At 50.4% G+C, this 17,627-nt stretch overlaps 1 protein-coding gene across 1 annotated transcript in view; it reads right to left on the minus strand.

Moving 5' to 3' along the window:
• AP-2mu (adaptor protein complex 2, mu subunit) overlaps nucleotides 1-17,627 on the minus strand; it is a 72,730-nt gene that overhangs the window by 41,371 nt on the left and 13,732 nt on the right. The window contains exon 5 of the mRNA XM_070533427.1: nucleotides 7,337-7,459. Coding sequence (XP_070389528.1) covers nucleotides 7,337-7,459 — 123 coding nt within the window. The remainder of the gene's footprint in view (nucleotides 1-7,336; nucleotides 7,460-17,627) is intronic.

Genomic DNA, 17,627 nt, shown 5'->3' on the forward strand with positions numbered 1-17,627 from the left:
TTGTATAACCTTTCAGTGTACTCTGCCCCATTACACAATGCCACCAGGGGCCTGTAAGGTATCTAAATAAATAAAAATAAACAGATGGCAACAAGATGAGTTCTCACATAGCATGACGACGCATTGCTTTCAGTCCGATTACAAATGCACATTAAAATGATACGTTATTTTACATGTCAAGTTAGGTACAGCAAGTCACATTGCCCCTTCTTGGCATGCCAAGTAATTGCATGCTTTGCAGGCCAAGCTAGCTAAATGGTTAGTCTAGTCGTGGGCAACCATCCCGGTTGCGGTTCTTGCAAAATTGTTTGACAAATGCAGAATATAAAACGTGCTATGAACTGTACAGAGAATTACACATGGCTTTTTATAGACAGCGATGAAGTGCTGTGTGAGAAGGATAACGATGGACATTAAAGTAAATGAATTTCCATTCTGTGAAGGTAAGGTTCGCCAGTTTCACCTTTATTATTGCTGCTATCGGAGGCATGCTATGCTTTTTCTGCTAAAACAATTGGGTGCACATTTGACTTCTTCATTTATGAGCTCCAGTGCAATTTTTCCCGTTTGTTTTATCCACATCAAGAAAGCACACTTGAGGACTCCTCGACAGTTTCATGCACTCCGGGAGCAGGTGTGAGGGCGAATGTGCATCACTTGACCAGTTCGTTTATCTTCCTTTCTACTTGGAACTGGTAAAAAATGGGTGCCCGTTCGATTCACAGATGTGTTACAATTCTGACAAATACTGCCACATGAATCAGTAGTGGGTTTTGGTGCTTTTTCTGCCTGTTTTAAGTCAACTCGCTGGATAATTTGACCTATTTCGTCAGTCCCATTAGGGCTGAATTAGCAGAAGTCACCTGTATAAGCATTACTGCAGTCAAAGCTTATTACAATGAAGTCGCATCCGACAAAAAAATATCTGAAGAGTTTTTGCAAAAAACTTTACACGCTGACACCGGTGACAATCATTTTAGATTAACTTCATTTGTACAGTAAGACTTGTTAATTTGGATTTCATGGGTCCAAAGAAAATGTCATAGTTAACTGAAGGCCAAATTATCAAGGCTGTTGTGGCACTACAACCAGCCCAGATTCCGAATACAACCAGCCCTGATTCCGAATCTACGAGATGCAGAAATTATCTTGTGAACGCCCTTTGGACAAACCTGGGGCTGCGCCGCAAGGTACAGTGCCCTAACGCTCCCTTGACAAGATGCTGCGCTGCCAGGCAGCGGTGTCCTGAGGAGGAGTATCGGCGAGCGACATGTCGAAACGTGCAACCAAGTGCTAGACAGCCCAGCGCGGTCACTGGTTGGACCTCTCGGATGACCGTCGAGTGCTGGCTTTGTATTGGGCCGTTTAGGCGACAATAGTTTCTCGGGGCTTTATAAGCACCGCCGCCGCCGCTGGGAGAACTGGATTCACTGAACCACTGTGAGCCGAGTGCCGCTCTCGAGTGGAGTGAGGTGTCAAGTGCTCTGCAGCAACTACGGATGTTGTCCACCCGTCTTTCGTCTCCTCGAGTGATTTTACGGGAGAGGGTTCTTGGATACGGCAAGTGGCCGAGGAGGAGAAAGTTTACCGATCGCAACAGTTACCACAGAAGCTGCTGTGTCTGCCGTCCTCTCAGAGAACTTTCCCTACCTCTTCTCAAATAGCTTGGAGCAGCTGCTGAAGGATCAGGGCAAATCATTCTTTGCCAACGTGGCGTACACAGCCCTCACGCGATCCAAAGCGCGCCAGCTGTCGAGGGAACTTGACTTCGCGTCGGTGAGTGAACAGCGGTGAGGCACACGGACCGATCAAGGTAACTTGAGTGGCGAGCAGGCACAGGAGAGGCAGAGCTCAAAGGCTGGCCTGGGCGAGCATGTCCTGGAAGTGACTGGGAGTGACACGTGCAGTGCTAGCCGCGACATGGAAAGACGCCGCAGTTAGGCGATGCGGGCTCCGCACTCGCTCCGGTTTCCGCCAGCTGGCAGGAGCTGGCTGCAGTTGAAAAGGAAACTAATTCACGAGCAACAGGAAAACTGCTCAATAGCCGACCTGATGAAGAGCGTCAAACGAGGAGTGAAAAAAAAAACAGGGTTTCATTTTACGAGGAATCTGGCTTATTGTACCGCCGCTACACAGATAAGCAGGGTCGCAAATATGAGCAGCTTCTCATTCCTCAAAAATATCACCAAAAAAAAAAAATGGAAGGACCTCATTTGCTTCCTCAGTAGTATGTTTTCGGTCTAAGTGATTTCAAGGGGACCATTTTAATTTTCATTATTATTGCTGATTGTTCCCGATATTTTGATGTGCTGTTAATTTGAAAAATGGTTGTTTGAGCCTTGCGTACCAGATTGTACACCTGCCTCTTGTTGCAGCAGGAGCAAAAAGGGGGACAGCAATTTAGTTAGGTTGATTTGGATTATGGCCTTGTCTGGTGCTTGACGGGAGACAGAGGGCACTTGCTCGTGTTGGGTGTTGCCTTTTGCCGGTCGGTTTTGCAAGCTGCAGGACGACCAGAGCGGAGCTGGTCGAGGTGCCTTGGCGACAACGCTGTGAGCAGAGCTCTTGGCCTGGCGAGTGGGACCTGGGCACGTGAAGTTACCTGGCGTCCGGACACTGGACGTGAACTTGGACAAGCCTGACGAACGTGTGCGCCTGGCATCCGAGCCACTTGGAGGCAGCTCGTCTTCCCGGCGCCTTATCTGATGGTGGGGATGCTGTTATGCCAGTACAACCAGCCGGATTCTGAATCTACAAGATGCGGAAATTTTCCTGCGAACGCCCTTTGGACAAACCTGGGGCTGCGCCGAAAGGCACAGCGCCCTAACGCTCCCTTGACAAGTCAAGATGCTGCGCCACCAGGCAGCGGTGTTCTGAGGAGGAGCATCGGCGAGCGACATGTCCAAACGTGCAACAAAGTGCTAGACAGCCCGGCGCCGTATTTCCTTTCCCCTGGAGGTCACTGCACGCGGCAAATTTGAAGCGGGTGGCCAGCGCGGTCGCTAGTTGGACCTCTCAGACGACCGTCGAGTGCTGGCTTTGTATTAGGCCGTTCGAGTGACAATCGTTTCTCGGGGCTTTATAAACCCTGACGCCGGGAGAACCGGATCCCCCGAACCATCGTGAGCCGAGTGCCACTCTCGAGTGGAGCGAGGTGTATCACGCGTTGGAGTCTCACCGGACGTTGCCGTGCGGGAACAGTCACGTTTGCTGTTAGCTCTCGGCCTCCCTGCCGATCTGATCTTGTCCTGTACAGTGGAATCTCGATGATACGAATCTGACGGGGTCACGAAAAATATTCGTATTAGCTGAAATTCGTATCATCGGAACAATTAAAACTAGCTAAATTTAAGAGTCAGAGGTGAATTCACTCGGGCACACACAAGTAAAAAGCATTTATTTCTTGAAGAAAAAGTCTCTAATGTCCTTTTTCTTTGTCAGGTCACTTAGCAGACTGTTCAAATTCATAAGAATGCGTGCACATGTCATCGCTGATTTCATCCGCGGCCATAGCACGCCTCAAAACTTCGAGCGAGTGCAGCGTTTCAGCCGCCGGTGGTGGTCCTTCACCGTCGCCCACGTCTAACACACAGAACGCAGCCCAAAGCACAGCAGCTACTCCGTCGATGGCACGCGGAGAAGGAGCAAAAGCACAAAAGCAACAAAAACGACACCGCTTCAAACTCTTCGCGCCCATTCGCGGCCTCCGCGCTGTACGGAGCCGTGTCCGTGCCCGTAAACCAAAAGAGAAGAGGAGAAATCGCGTGACGGCGCGCTGTTCTCTTTCGCGGCCATCATGACCGAGCATGAGCCGACCGCAGCTCATGCTCGCGGTCGCGTCCGTTCGTGCGCTGGAATTGTGCCAACTGTGGCCTCTCCTCCACGCAGCGGCGCAACCTCCTCCCTTCCTTAGCAACCGGCGCGCCGGTGGAGGGCGCAGCTGCACACAGCAACCGTGACGTCACACAGTAGCGGCAGAACGAGCGCGCACGTCGGCAATGGCAGCTGCACTGCCGCTCCTTCGCCAGACGTCTTGTTGCAGTCGAGTGGGTGTGACGCATGGCTCCGGAGCGGCCCAGTGATAGCGCGCCAAGCGGTTCGGGGAAGCGGCAGCGGATGCCGGATTCCCCCAACACGAAACGCCAGAAGAACAAGGAGCGAATGAGCATGCAACTACTGAACATGTCACCAGATGCGAAAGCAAGGGAGGCAGAACGGAAACGCCAACAGCAACTGATTAGATCGCCAGGTATCAAAGGCAGGGAAGCAGAACGAAAGCGGCAGCAGCGACAGGCGATATCGCCGAACACCAAAGCGAGTGAATTGGAGCGCAGACGGCAGCAGCGACTGGCCATTTCACCAAACAGCAAAGCCAGAAAAGCGGAGCACAGACGGCAGCAGCGTCTGGCTTTTGCCAAGCACACTTTAGAATTTCCAAAGTGTCTTTGGTAATTTTCGCATAAACCGACGCGGGTCGAAAATTGATTCGTAACAACCGTTCTTTAGCACGCTGCAAAGTAATGGGGTTCAGCCGGGACCAAAGAAAAATTCGTATCATCCAGAAATTCGTATTAGCCGTGATCGTATCATCGAGATTCCACTGTGTAATGACCTGTATATAGTGTATAAAGTCCATTTTGTTAATCTCACCGACGCCTGACTGAGTCTTCGCTACCAACGCTCTGTCACAAAATGGGTGACGAGCGCTACGGGACCACCTCAAGTTCGCAACAAGGCTATCAAGAAAACAATAAGCAAATGCTTACTACACTAACACACGTATCGGCCCAATGAATCGGCAAATCCTGTTTCTATTTTCCCCAAAGAAGTGCGAAAGCTGCAATTTGCATCACTGATTAGCACTTGCAGCGCGGCACCGGCACATATCTTCACCTAAAATGCTTTTTCCCTACCGCACACACATATCGATTATTTTTTTCCCCCAGTGAGCTAGTCGCCAACAAATCATCCCGTCTATTGCGATGTAACTGGTGCTGTTCATACTAAACAGCTTTGCACCGAGTCAAACTTAAAGTACACTAAAAGCTAGTTAATTCGAATTCCGTGGGGATGCTACAAAAACTTGAAATACAAAATTCAAACTAATGAAAGTCAGAAAAAACAATGGCATGGTTAAGGTGCGTATGTAGTCTGACATGGCGTGCGCGTGCATGCACACAAGCTAAGTCATGTTGGCGTGAACAATGACGTCTATACTTCGAAGCATTGGAGCAGCTAACGTAACCGGATGCGGCCAACGCAGTCCGACATGCCCGACGTCGACATGGCTCTTGCTCATCCGTGCATTCGTCGTGCCGACAGGTGCGGAAAAAAAAATGCCGCAGTTTCGCCCGAAAAGCGAAGCATTGATTGTGATAGCAAATTTGTAGATAGCTATATGAAGTAAGGATAGTAGTTTTATTGGCCGTATAAACTTGTAGTAAACATTTGCATACTAACTAAATTAACAAGTACGGTATCACGCACACAGAGGTAAACATGAACACATCTCGCTCTATGAACACGGAAATTCGCTGAAAAACGCTGGAGTGAGGTATCGCGGCAGTAGCAGCGATCGAAGTGCATCTGTCCTTTCGACGCGAATGAAACGTAGAAAGTATATTGCATATGAAGCTATCAGCATTACGTGCACTCTGCAAACGTCTAAGATCGCTCTGAAGATGAAGCCCACATGGGCATGCACTCTGGCCATGTCGCAGATCACTTTCAAGACATGACGCCCGCATGGCCGCATTGTAAGCAGCAGCCACCGGACAATGTCCCCCCTTTTTCCGCCTCACCCCCGTGCCACGCGTGCCGCAGGAGAGGGCGTGCATCTGCCCCACTTTCCTCGCTCGCACATGCAAGATTGAGCTGCGTACGCTGATTCAACCTCATGTTTTTGCTCGCACATATAGCATACGGTGCACGGCAACGATTTATCACCCTTGAACTTTGTACAGAACCTCACGGTAGAGAAGCGACTTGCAACAAAGGCGTTGGCCATGCCTGGACAGGTGCGTCTCTCCAGGCAGGCATAAACAAAGGGCCGCAGATGGAAAAGTAAAGCCACGCGGCCAGTGCGGCAATGCCAGCGTCACCAACATGCTCTCATGCACTAGCACTCTCCCCATCCACGATGGTGCGGAGTTCGAATTATCGGTGACGGTGCAGATTTCAGTGTGAATTAGCGGGGTGCGTTACATATTGCTTTCAATACATTGCTGGACGGACTGTGGCGGCTACTTCGAATTATCTGAACTTTCGAATTAACGAGCGTTCACTGTACTTTTTGCCACAACCACTATAGAGGCAATCACTGATATCGACCTTGTAGTTCTGAAGGCACACGGCTGACGAATGCACCAAGTCAAACTGAAACTACTGTTTACTGCAACTGCGGATGCTGCAACTGCGGTTGCTATGAACGAGATTATAGGTGATGACTACGCAGTTATGAAGGCACGCGGCCCACACACATGCCGAGTCGAAACAAGACAGTATGCCGTTTGCCACAATCCATGTGGACGAAACCACGGTACCTATTGACGTGACCTTGGATGGCGACTACGCAGTTATAAAGGCACGTGGCCAACATGGTGCTTTGGATGGTAGTAAACGCAAGAATACAGGCTTTAAATACACAAACACGAAGTGTTCTGGCATTGCTGAAATTCCCATACCATTTCCATTGCTGACTGGCAATGCAGACTTCGCTGCTTCGTTTCTTAGTTGCACATTAGTGCTGTTCTTGCTCTTTTGCATCCCACATTTGCAGCGCTCGCCGAGCTCCGACAATTGTCCAAACGAAAGTATGATTACATCAAATAATGCACAAGACTGCGGAGACCAGAGGACAAGCCCGAATTATCAGAATTAAAGAGGGTAAAATTAACATTTTACTGTGTATCTGCATTCACTACACTAAGATTCGAATGTGACCTGAGCATGAAAGTCACCCGGCACTTACGGTGCAACCAAGCAAGTTCCACACCCAGCATCCACAGCTAAGTTAAGGAAAATGGGAACAACCCACACAAGTATTTGAATGTGTGTGGTAGGGGCATGCAAATGAGCATGTCTAACCCCTGCTCACAGCACTATTGCAAATGGCATGAAGCATGTGGGATGCAGTTTTCAATCCAGCATGATGCTACTTGTAAGTACTCAAATAAAGATGCAAGAATATGCTGGCTAGTGCAAGTATGAGAGTTAAACAGTGCAGACAAGAAAGGTGAACTCTTCTGTTCTCTGACCACAAAGCCTTTTGCAGTTTTAAATATACATAAGCGTTCGTAGTCAACCAAACAGTAGCCACTTTTTGGTGTCCACTTACCTCATGAGTTCGAACTCCCCATCCGGAGGAATGAAGCTGATGCTGTGTTCGCTCTCAAATTTGCTCAGTTTCACGCACTGGTGGAACTGGCAGTCATCTATCGCTATTGATGTCTTCCCTGTGCTGCAGAGGAGGAGAATGCATGACATACAGTAAATAACTGAACACAATCCATGTGCTGCAGGTCAAATTTTTTTACCATGCACAACACAGATCCACAGTTAGGGCATTACTGAAGGCCGTTTAGTCTAGAAAATTGCAATGAAAAGCACTAGATGGCCCTGCACCTGTATTGGTCTTGCGTGTTCCAACATCATCATCACCAGCCTGGTTACGCCCACTGCAGGGCAAAGGCCTCTCCCATACTTCAACTACCCCAGTCATGTACTATTTGTGGTCATGTTGTCACTGCAAATTTCTTAATCTCATCCACCCACCTAACTTTCTGCCACCCCTGCTAAGCTTCCCTTCCCTTGGAATCCAGTCCGTAACCCTTAATGACCATCGGTTATCTTCTCTACTCATTACATGTCCTGCCCATGCTCATTTCTTTTTCTTGATTTCAACTAAGATGTCATTAACTCGCGTTTGTTCCCTCACCCAATCTGCATACATTCCAACATTAACATACAACATGGTGATGTGCAAAATTGCCTAAGCAACAAGCATACAGTGATTAATAGTACTGTATTTACTCTATTGTAACAAGAGTCATGATTTTCATTTCATTTCATTACCTTAAGGACCCCTTGCGGGGTATTACATTACCAGTTGCTTGAACTCAACCCTCACGTTACAATTCAAACAATGGCAAAAATGACAACATTAAAACAGATTCTAAATCCTGCGGTATTTAGCATTATGTTGGCAACCTATACCTTTACATCTCGATTCAATCCACAGACAAGTCGACAGAAGTAAACTTTTTTTTGTTGGAATCCATGCCATTTTCTCTGTGTTTGTGGCTAATGTTGCTGTTACGGTGCCCATGTAGCCTGCGGCCTTTTGCACTTCGACTTCATTCGCAATGTTACGGTGACACAGCAAGTTCGGTATGATGTATTGGCACGCACGAGGAAAGCAGGGATGAGGCGTGGGGCTTGGAGTCTCGGTGCCAACTGATCTTTATTCTTTGTGCGCCGGCCCTCTCTTGGCGGCCGGCTGGCTACGGTCGACTGCGGTCGGCTCTGTTCCGCGCTGGCAGCACCGCGGCATTTTTGTGTTCACTACAGCATCCCCCCCTAGTGAGAACACGAACGGGATCAACACGACAAATCACTCGTGTGATTAGAGGTTGAGGCGATTTGGCGCATTTAGACGTCTGCCACTGTGCAAATGGTAGGTGCGAGTATCAGGCGTGGCTGCGTTTTCCGCCCTGGTGGAAACCGCTGCCCTGGGACTAGGCACTTTTGTATGGGTTCCAGGCGACGGGGTGGAGGTGGGTGTCATGGACTGCGTTTTCATGTACGCAGGTTTAAGTCTGTCCAACGAAACAACTTCCCGCCGCCCCCGCATTTCGATAGTGAACGTCTTCCGCCCACGACAGAGAACCTTGAATGGCCCATCGTACGGTGCTTGTAGTGGTCGTCGTACAGTGTCGTTCCGCAGAAAGACGTGACTACATGACTCAAGCTCATTGCTCACGTGTGTCCTCTCTGTGGGCTGTCGCGGAGGTGTAGCTCGAAGCTTGTTCATGATGTCACGGAGGCGAGCTGCGTAGTCGCTGGCAGAAATGTGAGCTTGCTGTTGGCCAGATGCGAAGAAATCACCGGGCAGACGTAGCGTCGTGCCGTAGACAAGTTCCGCAGCGCTGCAGCCGATATCTGCCTTGCACACTGTGCGTATGCCCAAAAGCACGATAGGCAATGCTTCCACCCAAGAGTCATGTTCACTTGCCATAAGTGCAGCTTTCAGCTGCCGGTGAAACCTCTCGACCATTCCATTGCTCATTTGGTGGTAGGCCGTAGTCCTGATGCGTGAGGCGCCGATGAGTTTCGTCAGACTGGCGAACACAGACTCAAATTGACTTCCTCTGTCCGTTGTAATGGAGGAAGGTGCACCAAAACGACATAGCCAGTGGTTGACAAAAGCGCGAGCAACAGTTTCGGCTGTCATGTCAGGAATCGGGATAGCTTCTGACCACCGCGTGAAACGGTCGACCAAAGTGAGCAAGTACGTTTGGCCCTGGCAAGGTGTCAATGGTCCGCCTATGTCCATATGGATGTGGTCGAATCGAGCATCTGGCCCTGGAAATGTCTCCAACGGTGTCACCGTGTGACGCTGAACCTTGGACCGTTGACACCTAAGACACTCGCGAGTCCACTGTCGGGAATCGCGGTTGATGCCAGGCCATACGAAACGTGCTGTGAGCAGCTTCTGGGTCGCCCGGATTCCTGGGTGTGAAAGCTCGTGTAACGAAGCGTATACCTCCCGACAGAGGCAAGCAGGCACGAATGGTCGAGGGCTACTTGTAGATGTATCGCAACAAATGTCTCCTGCTCCGAGCAAAGGAAACCACTGGAGGATGAGTGACGTCGATGTTTTCTGCAAACGGCGCAGTTAGTCATCGTCGCGTTGAGCGGTCGCCACTTTTGCGAGGTCTATTCCCGTGTGAGTGATGGCATTTACTGGGCTGCGTGAAAGAGCATCGGCGACAGCGTTGTCTACTCCTTTTATGTGGCGAATGTCCGTGGTGAATTCCGATATGTAGGACATCTGCCGCAGCTCGCGGGCTGTGTGTGTGCCGCCATCAGATTTGAGGGAGCGTAAGGCATAAGTGAGAGGCTTGTGATCAGTCATTACAAAGAATTCCGTCCCTTTAAGTAATGACAAAAGTGCCGGATTGCTGTGTAGACGGCCAACAGCTCACGTCCGAAAGTGCTGTAACGCTGCTCGGTGGGTGTCAATTTCCAAGAAAAGAAAGCGATCGGTTGCCATACTCCTTTGTTGAGTTGTTGAAGGACAGCACCCACAGCTGCGTCCGAGGCGTCAACCATGACGCACTGTGGGACTCCCGGTTGCGGGTAGGCGAGAAGTGTGGCATCGGCGAGGTGTCTCTTGATCTCTTGAAAAGCCGCTTCGGCGTCCATCCAGAACAGCTCCCTATCAGCACCTTCGTGTGTCAACAGCAGGAGGTGGAGAGGGTGTAGAACGGCTGCGCACCGAGGTATGAAACATCGCTAGTAATTTACAAGGCCAAGGAACTCGCGGAGCTGGCGCTTAGTGGTGGGTCGTGTAAACTTCTCGACAGCTTTAACCTTGTCTGGATGAGGTTGAATGCCAGAGCTTGAAACAACATGGCCTAGAAAAGTCAGCTTCTCGGCACCCAGCCCGCACTTGTCCGTGCTCACCAGGATGCCATGCTCCGCCAGGCGCTGAAACACGGATCGCAGATGCGCCTCATGCTCATCCGGTGAAGTGCTTGAGATGAGTAGGTCATCGAGGTATGCATGGCAGAACTCGAGGCCATGCAAAACGCCGTTGATAAAACGCTGGAATGTCTGTCCGGAGTTTCGCAGGCCGAACGGCATGCGTAGGAACTCGAACAGGCCGAAGGGCGTGGTTATCGCCGTCTTCGATACATCCTCTGGAGCCACGGGGATCTGATGGTACGCCAGCACGAGGTCGACCTTGGAGAAAATCGCCGCACCATGTAGGCTGGACGTGACATGAATGTGAGGTACCGGATAGCGGTCGGGTACGGTTGCTTGATTGAGGGCTCGATAGTCGCCGCAGGGTCGCCAGTCTCCTGGTGTAGACTTTGGCATTAAATGCGCTTGTGTCCTGTCCCTTATTCTTTGTGGTTGCATGTGTTTGCGCTGTAACAGTTTTTATGTAAAAAAAAAAAAAAGACTTCGGCACCATGTGCAGTGGAGACGCCCACGGACTAGCGGATGGGCGGATTATGCCGAGCTCGAGCATGTGGTCGAATTCCTGTCGAGCTGCTTGCAGCTTTTGCGGGGACAGGCGACGTGGGCGTGCGTAAACTGGTGGGCCTGTGGTGACAATGTGGTAGAATACATTGTGTTTGACGGCCGTGGTGGCCGCGTCAGTTCAGGGAAATCACCGAGGATTCCGGTGAATCGTGTAGCGCCAGGCGGTGCTACGAACGTGGGGCTGAGCAGTGGATGCCTGGATGGCTTCCCGCACACTTCTGCTTGCGACATGGGGTCCTGTAAACCCCGGTTGCGGACATCAACAAGCAGTCCGAAGTTGCGCAAAAAGTCCACTCCCAGGATGGCAAATTTTACGTCGGCCACGACGAAAATCCACCGAAACGTCCTCTTGAGGCCCAGGTCCAGCGAGAGGGAGCGGTGCCCGTACGTCGGTATCGTCGTATTGTTGGCGGCTTGCAACGGTGCTGTGCACGGTCGTTTGCGGTCGGCTGGCGACGCCAGCACGACACTAACTTCCGCCCCTGCGTCGACTAGGAAACGAGCACCTCTTTCCCGATCGGTCAGGAAGAAAACCGATGGGCGACTGTCCGGTGGGGCGGGGGTACTGGTCACCCTCAGCGCTGGCCCGGGGCATTTCCCGAATTCTCACAGGGCGACACACAAGTCCGTGCAGCGTTGCCAAATTTGCGGTGGTACCAGCACACTTTACGTTGTTGTGGTTGTGATGCGGTACGCTGTCGTGGTCGCTGGTTTCCGCTCGAGTGCAGCGCTGCGACGGTGTCTGCGAGGCGAGAAATTTCCTCTCGCATCTCTTGCAAGGAATTGGCGGACGGTGCGTCTGCGTGCACCGACGCGACTGTGGGCACGGCGACAGCCATGAGTTTGTCGGCGAGCTTGGCCATCTTGGCAAGGTCTGTCTCGCCCGACGCCATGAGGCCTATCCGTACACTTGTGGGAAGCCTTTGCAGGAACAGTTCCTGCACTAAGCGACCGTCGCTTGCTGTTGCGTCGCCGGCCAGTTGTTGCATGTGGCGTAGCAACTGGCGGGGTTGGCGGTCGCCAAGTTCGGCCTCCCGCAATAGCTGTTGGAGACGCCCGGGCTCTGTCGGTGTAACACGGCGAATCAATGTCTCTTTAAGCTTCTGGTAGGCGTTCTCTGCGGATGGCGTTAGCAGTAGGTCCCGCACCTCGCTGGCCGTCGCAGGCGGGAGGTTGTCCACCACGTGGTGGTATTTGGTGCTGTCAGCAGTGATGCGGCGTGCAGCGAACTGCGACTCAACTTGCACGAACCAAAGTTCCGGGTCGCCAGTCCAAAACGGAGGTAGCTTGACATCAAGTACGGCTACCGTGGGGCTGTCGGCGTCGCTTGGCTGGTTCACGGCGATCACGTCCGGGTCACCAATTATTGGCACGCGCGAGGAAAGCAGAGACGAGGCGTGGGGCTTGGAGTCTCGGTGCCAACTGATCTTTATTCTTTGTGCGCCGGCCCTCTCTTGGCGGCCGGCTGGCTACGGTCGACTGCGGTCGGCTCTGTTCTGCGCTGGCAGCACTGTGGCTTATCCGCGGCATTTGTGTTCACTACAGATGCCCGCTTCAAGAGCCGAGCAATTTTGGTGGCAGAGGAGCTGCAAAACTGCCACAGCTAAGCAACTCAACAACAAGGACTCTGTTTATGGATGGCAGGACTAGCAGGAGGCCCTCCTTAAACGCAAGGCCAGTTTAGCTGGAAGAGCTCTGTGGACCTCATAGTGGTCGGGCACTGTTTCCGAATAAAATGGTTGAGCGGTCCCTCAAGAAGTACTTAATATGAAACGAGCTAGACGACGTGGATAACTTGATTCTTGGGTAATAGTACCACTCAGGTAACAGTATCACTTTCGCGAGACTGCTCGTCCAAGCACCGAACCCCTCAAAGTATGCGACTGTCAGTCGTATACTGAGAGCGAGCTAAGCACAGTACCAGAAACTAGCCTTGTGCAAATATTTGAGCGCTTCGAATATTCGAACCAATATTACAGTATTCGAATTTGCTTCGACCAGAACTTAAAATTTGACATTTCGAAGTATTCCGGGTGAACGAATATCAAAACTGTAGTTTCAGTACTATCAGGAGTTTCGGTTTTGTTGGGCAAAAGCCCCAGTGCCATTGACATCAGGCCTACAAATGTACTACATGTGGAGCCAAGACAACCTTCGGAGCGTTGCCGTAGCCATCACGCACGCACGTTCGTCAAGGCTCCCGTTTCATTGTTTGGTTACTGTGTGGCCCGTGTGCAGTGAGCAGGTGTTGATCGCATTGCGCGCTCGGTGCGCATCAGTTGCTTCACTCCATCAAGTGACATGGCCAATGCGTCCAGGAGTGCCAAACCAATATGGAACTTTTTTGTGAAGGTCCCGCCTGGCCAGGAAGCTCAGTGTCTCAAATGCCATGCTATTCTGAAGACGCCAAATAAATGGCGACGAATCTGGCAACGCATTTAAAGAGGCACCCGAATGTTTTCGTGGCATATGAAAAAGAACGTTGTGCGCGGAAAAGCGTGAAGTCTACTGCTGTCACTAAGCCTGACGCGCAACAGCCTTTAGTAGCCGACCGTTTCAAGCGGAAGCTGAAAAATAGGCGCCAGAAGCACAGGAAATGACAAGGGCTATTGTCGGATTTATAGTGCGCAGGATGCATTCTTACAGTGTTGTTGAGGAGCCGGGCTTTGTGGCCATTATGAACACTGCTATTCCCAAGTATGTTGTGCCGCCTCAAACAACGTTTTCCAGAGCAATAATTCCGGAGCTCTACGCTTCGAAGAAACAAAACTTGATAAGCACCCTTCAGGCGGTGATTGACAGTGGAGTAGTGGCACTTTCAATAACGACAGACAGTTGGACATCGCGTGCTAATAAAAGCTACTTGTAGGTAGCATGCCACGTCATGGACAGCTCATTTCAACTGCATGTGCACGCACTGGCATGTACAGAAATGGCAGACGCTCACACAGTCAGAAACTTGCTCTTCCGGAAAAGCGGGATGGAGGCGTGGGCACTTACCAATCCAGGTACTGTGCCAGTGTACGTTGTTACACATAATGGGAGAAATTTCACTGCTGCTATTACTCAGCCGCCTGGGATGGGCATAAAATGTTTCGGGCACACGCCGCACTTCTGCGTGAGTGACGTGAAGCGGGATGTACAGTGCCGTCCGCTGCTGTGTAGAGCGCGTGAATGGCCAGCTTTGCTCTGTGGTACGACCCCTGGTGCAGGTAGCTGGACCCAAGATAGCGTGCCCAGGAGCATGCGTGGCCTAAAAACGTGCACACTTGCGCATGTTGCATTTAATCAGCAGTCGTGTTCATAAGTGCCTTTGTTATCTCAAACAGTCCAGGAGCGCAGTTCATTTGTTGCAAAAGGACCAGCGCACGTTATCAGTCCACGCACTTCCTTCTATGACATTCGCCGTGCCGCAAGCGCCCTCAGACCAAGTGCAGATTAACATAAACAAAAGCGATTTTCAACATCGTCACTTGTCAAAAGCAGTTCTGCAGGTCCTGCATGTCTGTTAGGCCACGCATGCTCCTGGGCACACTATCTCGGACCTAGCAACTGCCACCAGGTGTCGCCTTGCAGAGCAAAGCCGGCCACTCGCGCGCTCTACACAGCACTGGACAGAACTGTACCTGGATTTTCCCAACTGTGCATGAAGGCCAGGGCTATGGGCCGCTATAAGAGAAGCTCAAAGGCTCGGGCACGCCTTATGGAAGTACAAAGGGAAACGCAGCTCAATGCCCTGCAAGTGGTGCAAGATGTTCCAACATGTTGGAATAGCGCGCATCAGACGATGATTAGGCTGCTGAAGCTTCGCAAAGCGATCACCGTGGAGCTTTCGGAGTGTGATGGGTTTGATAACCTCAATGCAGCTGAATGGAAGCTGATGACTGCCGCTGTGAAGGTACTGTATCCACTTGCTCAAGCCACAACAGAGCTATCTGGGGACAAATATCCTACGTTGTCCCAAGTTATTCCATTGCTGGAGTGCATTGGCATTGTACTTGCTCGACAGGCAGCTCAATGCGATGAGCTGACGACAAGTGCTTCGAGTCTGGCACGCAGCATCAAGGCAAGGTTTCCTTGTGTCAAGACATCAGAGGATACAGCAATGGCGATATTGCTGGACCCAAGATTTAAGGATGCTTGCTATACGGAAAGGGCAGAGAAGTGGGCCTGCGCTGTTCTCACCATAGCAGCAGAGGAAACACTGCCAGTTGTATGCTGTGAAACATCAAGTGAGAGTGGTACAGGTTTAGCTAGCTCCCCAGATGCTTCTGTGTGGGGGGTCTTTGCAAGCTTTGCACCAGACGGTGCTGTAAACCAACACTTGGTATGAAGTCTGATGACGTTGAGAGCTACCCGAGAGCTCCCCTCCTTCCTCGCTGTGAGGACCCGCTCGAATGGTGGAAGAGCAAAGGCAGCCATCTTCACCCGTCCCTTGTAAGGGTAGCCCGCAAGTACCTATCAGTGCCAGCAACACAAACAAGTGAAAGGTTATTTTTGACAGCGGGTGCCATTGTTACCAGCAGAAGGGAGCACCTACTTCCCCAGCATGTGGAGCAAGTAGCTTTTTTGCATGATTATTTTTGACTTTCATTTTATCAACTGTAGAAAGGAACACTCTTTACTTGCATGCAGAGCTGTCATTTTATCAGATTTTATTTTTCTGTGTTGTATCCTTGTAACTAGTAGAACGCAGTGTCTTCACTAAACGTGGAGCTTCTCGTCTTTATGCCATTATTTTTTTACTTGAAATATGTTACCAAATGATTTTCTGTGATGTTTCATGCATGTGTTGTACGTTATCTGCCTGGAAGGGAGCACCTTCTACAACTAGTCTACATACAAACAAATTTTTTACTGGTTAAGATATGGTATCACAGGATTCTCTGTGATGCCTCTGTATGTTGTAACCTCAGAAATAAAGAATTTTTGCATAGAACAACTTTAAACTGTTCAGTTCTGTTCTTCGGACATCTGACAACTACTTGAACTCGCTTCGAAAGTATTTGACCCCAAGGACTATTTACCTCGAAGTAAAATATTACTACGCCCGCAAGTCTACTGGCAACACTTGTCAGGGACGCCTTTGGTGCCGATTCACGCGAAGTTTCACGAAATGAAACTACCTCTGAAAGTAATCACTCGAGAATACTGCCCAAGAAAAGCTTTGGCTCCTCCTTGGACAACAATGATAAGTGAACTCTTCTCCGAATTGATTCCTTGAATAAAGGTAACATTTCTTTTTCCATTCAACTCAGGTTACATTCGTGGTTTAATTTTTTCATTTCGTGCGACATGAAAATGGACCCTCATGGTACATTTTAGTAAATACGGTTATTGCATTTAGGTAAATATCTACTATATCTTATGCTTTACAATCAAAGACAGTGCTATTTAAGCACACACATGTAAACGTCCACATCTCGGCACATATACGGTCACCGACTGACTTTTCAGACTCGAAAAATTCGGACATGCTTGATTATTCGATCTGCTTCGCAGCACCGCCATTCTCCCCATAGACCATAATGTATAACTGCCGAAAGTTCGGACGCCTTGCAACCTCTCGTCTGATTTTTTGGACGGTCCTTAAGCCAACTCGATCGAGAGCACCATGCACCAACTCTGACCGGTACATGGTTCGCCATTTTTGTTTTGAATGGAGCCTCCTTGCTGCCCCAAGAAGTGGCGCTACTGCAAATCCTAGCTCATCATCATTGTTTCTGCCTGGTTCGTGGCTACAGAAATTCCGGTCTCAGCTTAGTAAGCCATGTCAAGACAATCCAGCAGCCGATTTGTTTCTTCATGCACGACGCTGCGAGTAGGGCACGTGTTTCATTTGTGCGACTGGTGTCTGCATGATGGCGTGGTGAAGTTTGCTTTGTGTGCTGCGTCGAGGTTGCGGTGATCCAATGCAGCGTACGGAAACACCACGTGAATTGTCTAATGGCGCCGACAGTACAGATTGCGCAGGGGAATGCAAGCAAGCGGGTGACACGAGGCCTAGGATTTGTCGCCTTCCGGTGTGCTTCTTACTGATGCCGAAAATGTTCTGCCGAGACCTATGCAGTGCTTGCATTGCGATTGCGGACACCGTCTCATTTGAGATTCAGAGGTGCTGACACTGCTGTACTGACATGTGCAGAACTCGACGGCGAGATCATTCGTCAGGTTTCTGCTGCAGTGCCAGACGACTTCGAGTCGAAAGATGACACCATGTGCTACGCTGCTGTCGCATGTGGAGCGTGTACAAGCAGCGACTGTGCTTTCAGCCGCCTATAGTGACAGTACGACCCTCTCAGAGGTTCAGGTTCATCTGATTGTGCGTAAACGGAACAGCATGCAATGGCACATTC

The sequence above is a fragment of the Dermacentor albipictus genome, chromosome 2 (genome assembly GCF_038994185.2).
Source record: "Dermacentor albipictus isolate Rhodes 1998 colony chromosome 2, USDA_Dalb.pri_finalv2, whole genome shotgun sequence".
In the NCBI taxonomy this organism is placed as follows: Eukaryota; Metazoa; Arthropoda; class Arachnida; order Ixodida; family Ixodidae; genus Dermacentor; species Dermacentor albipictus.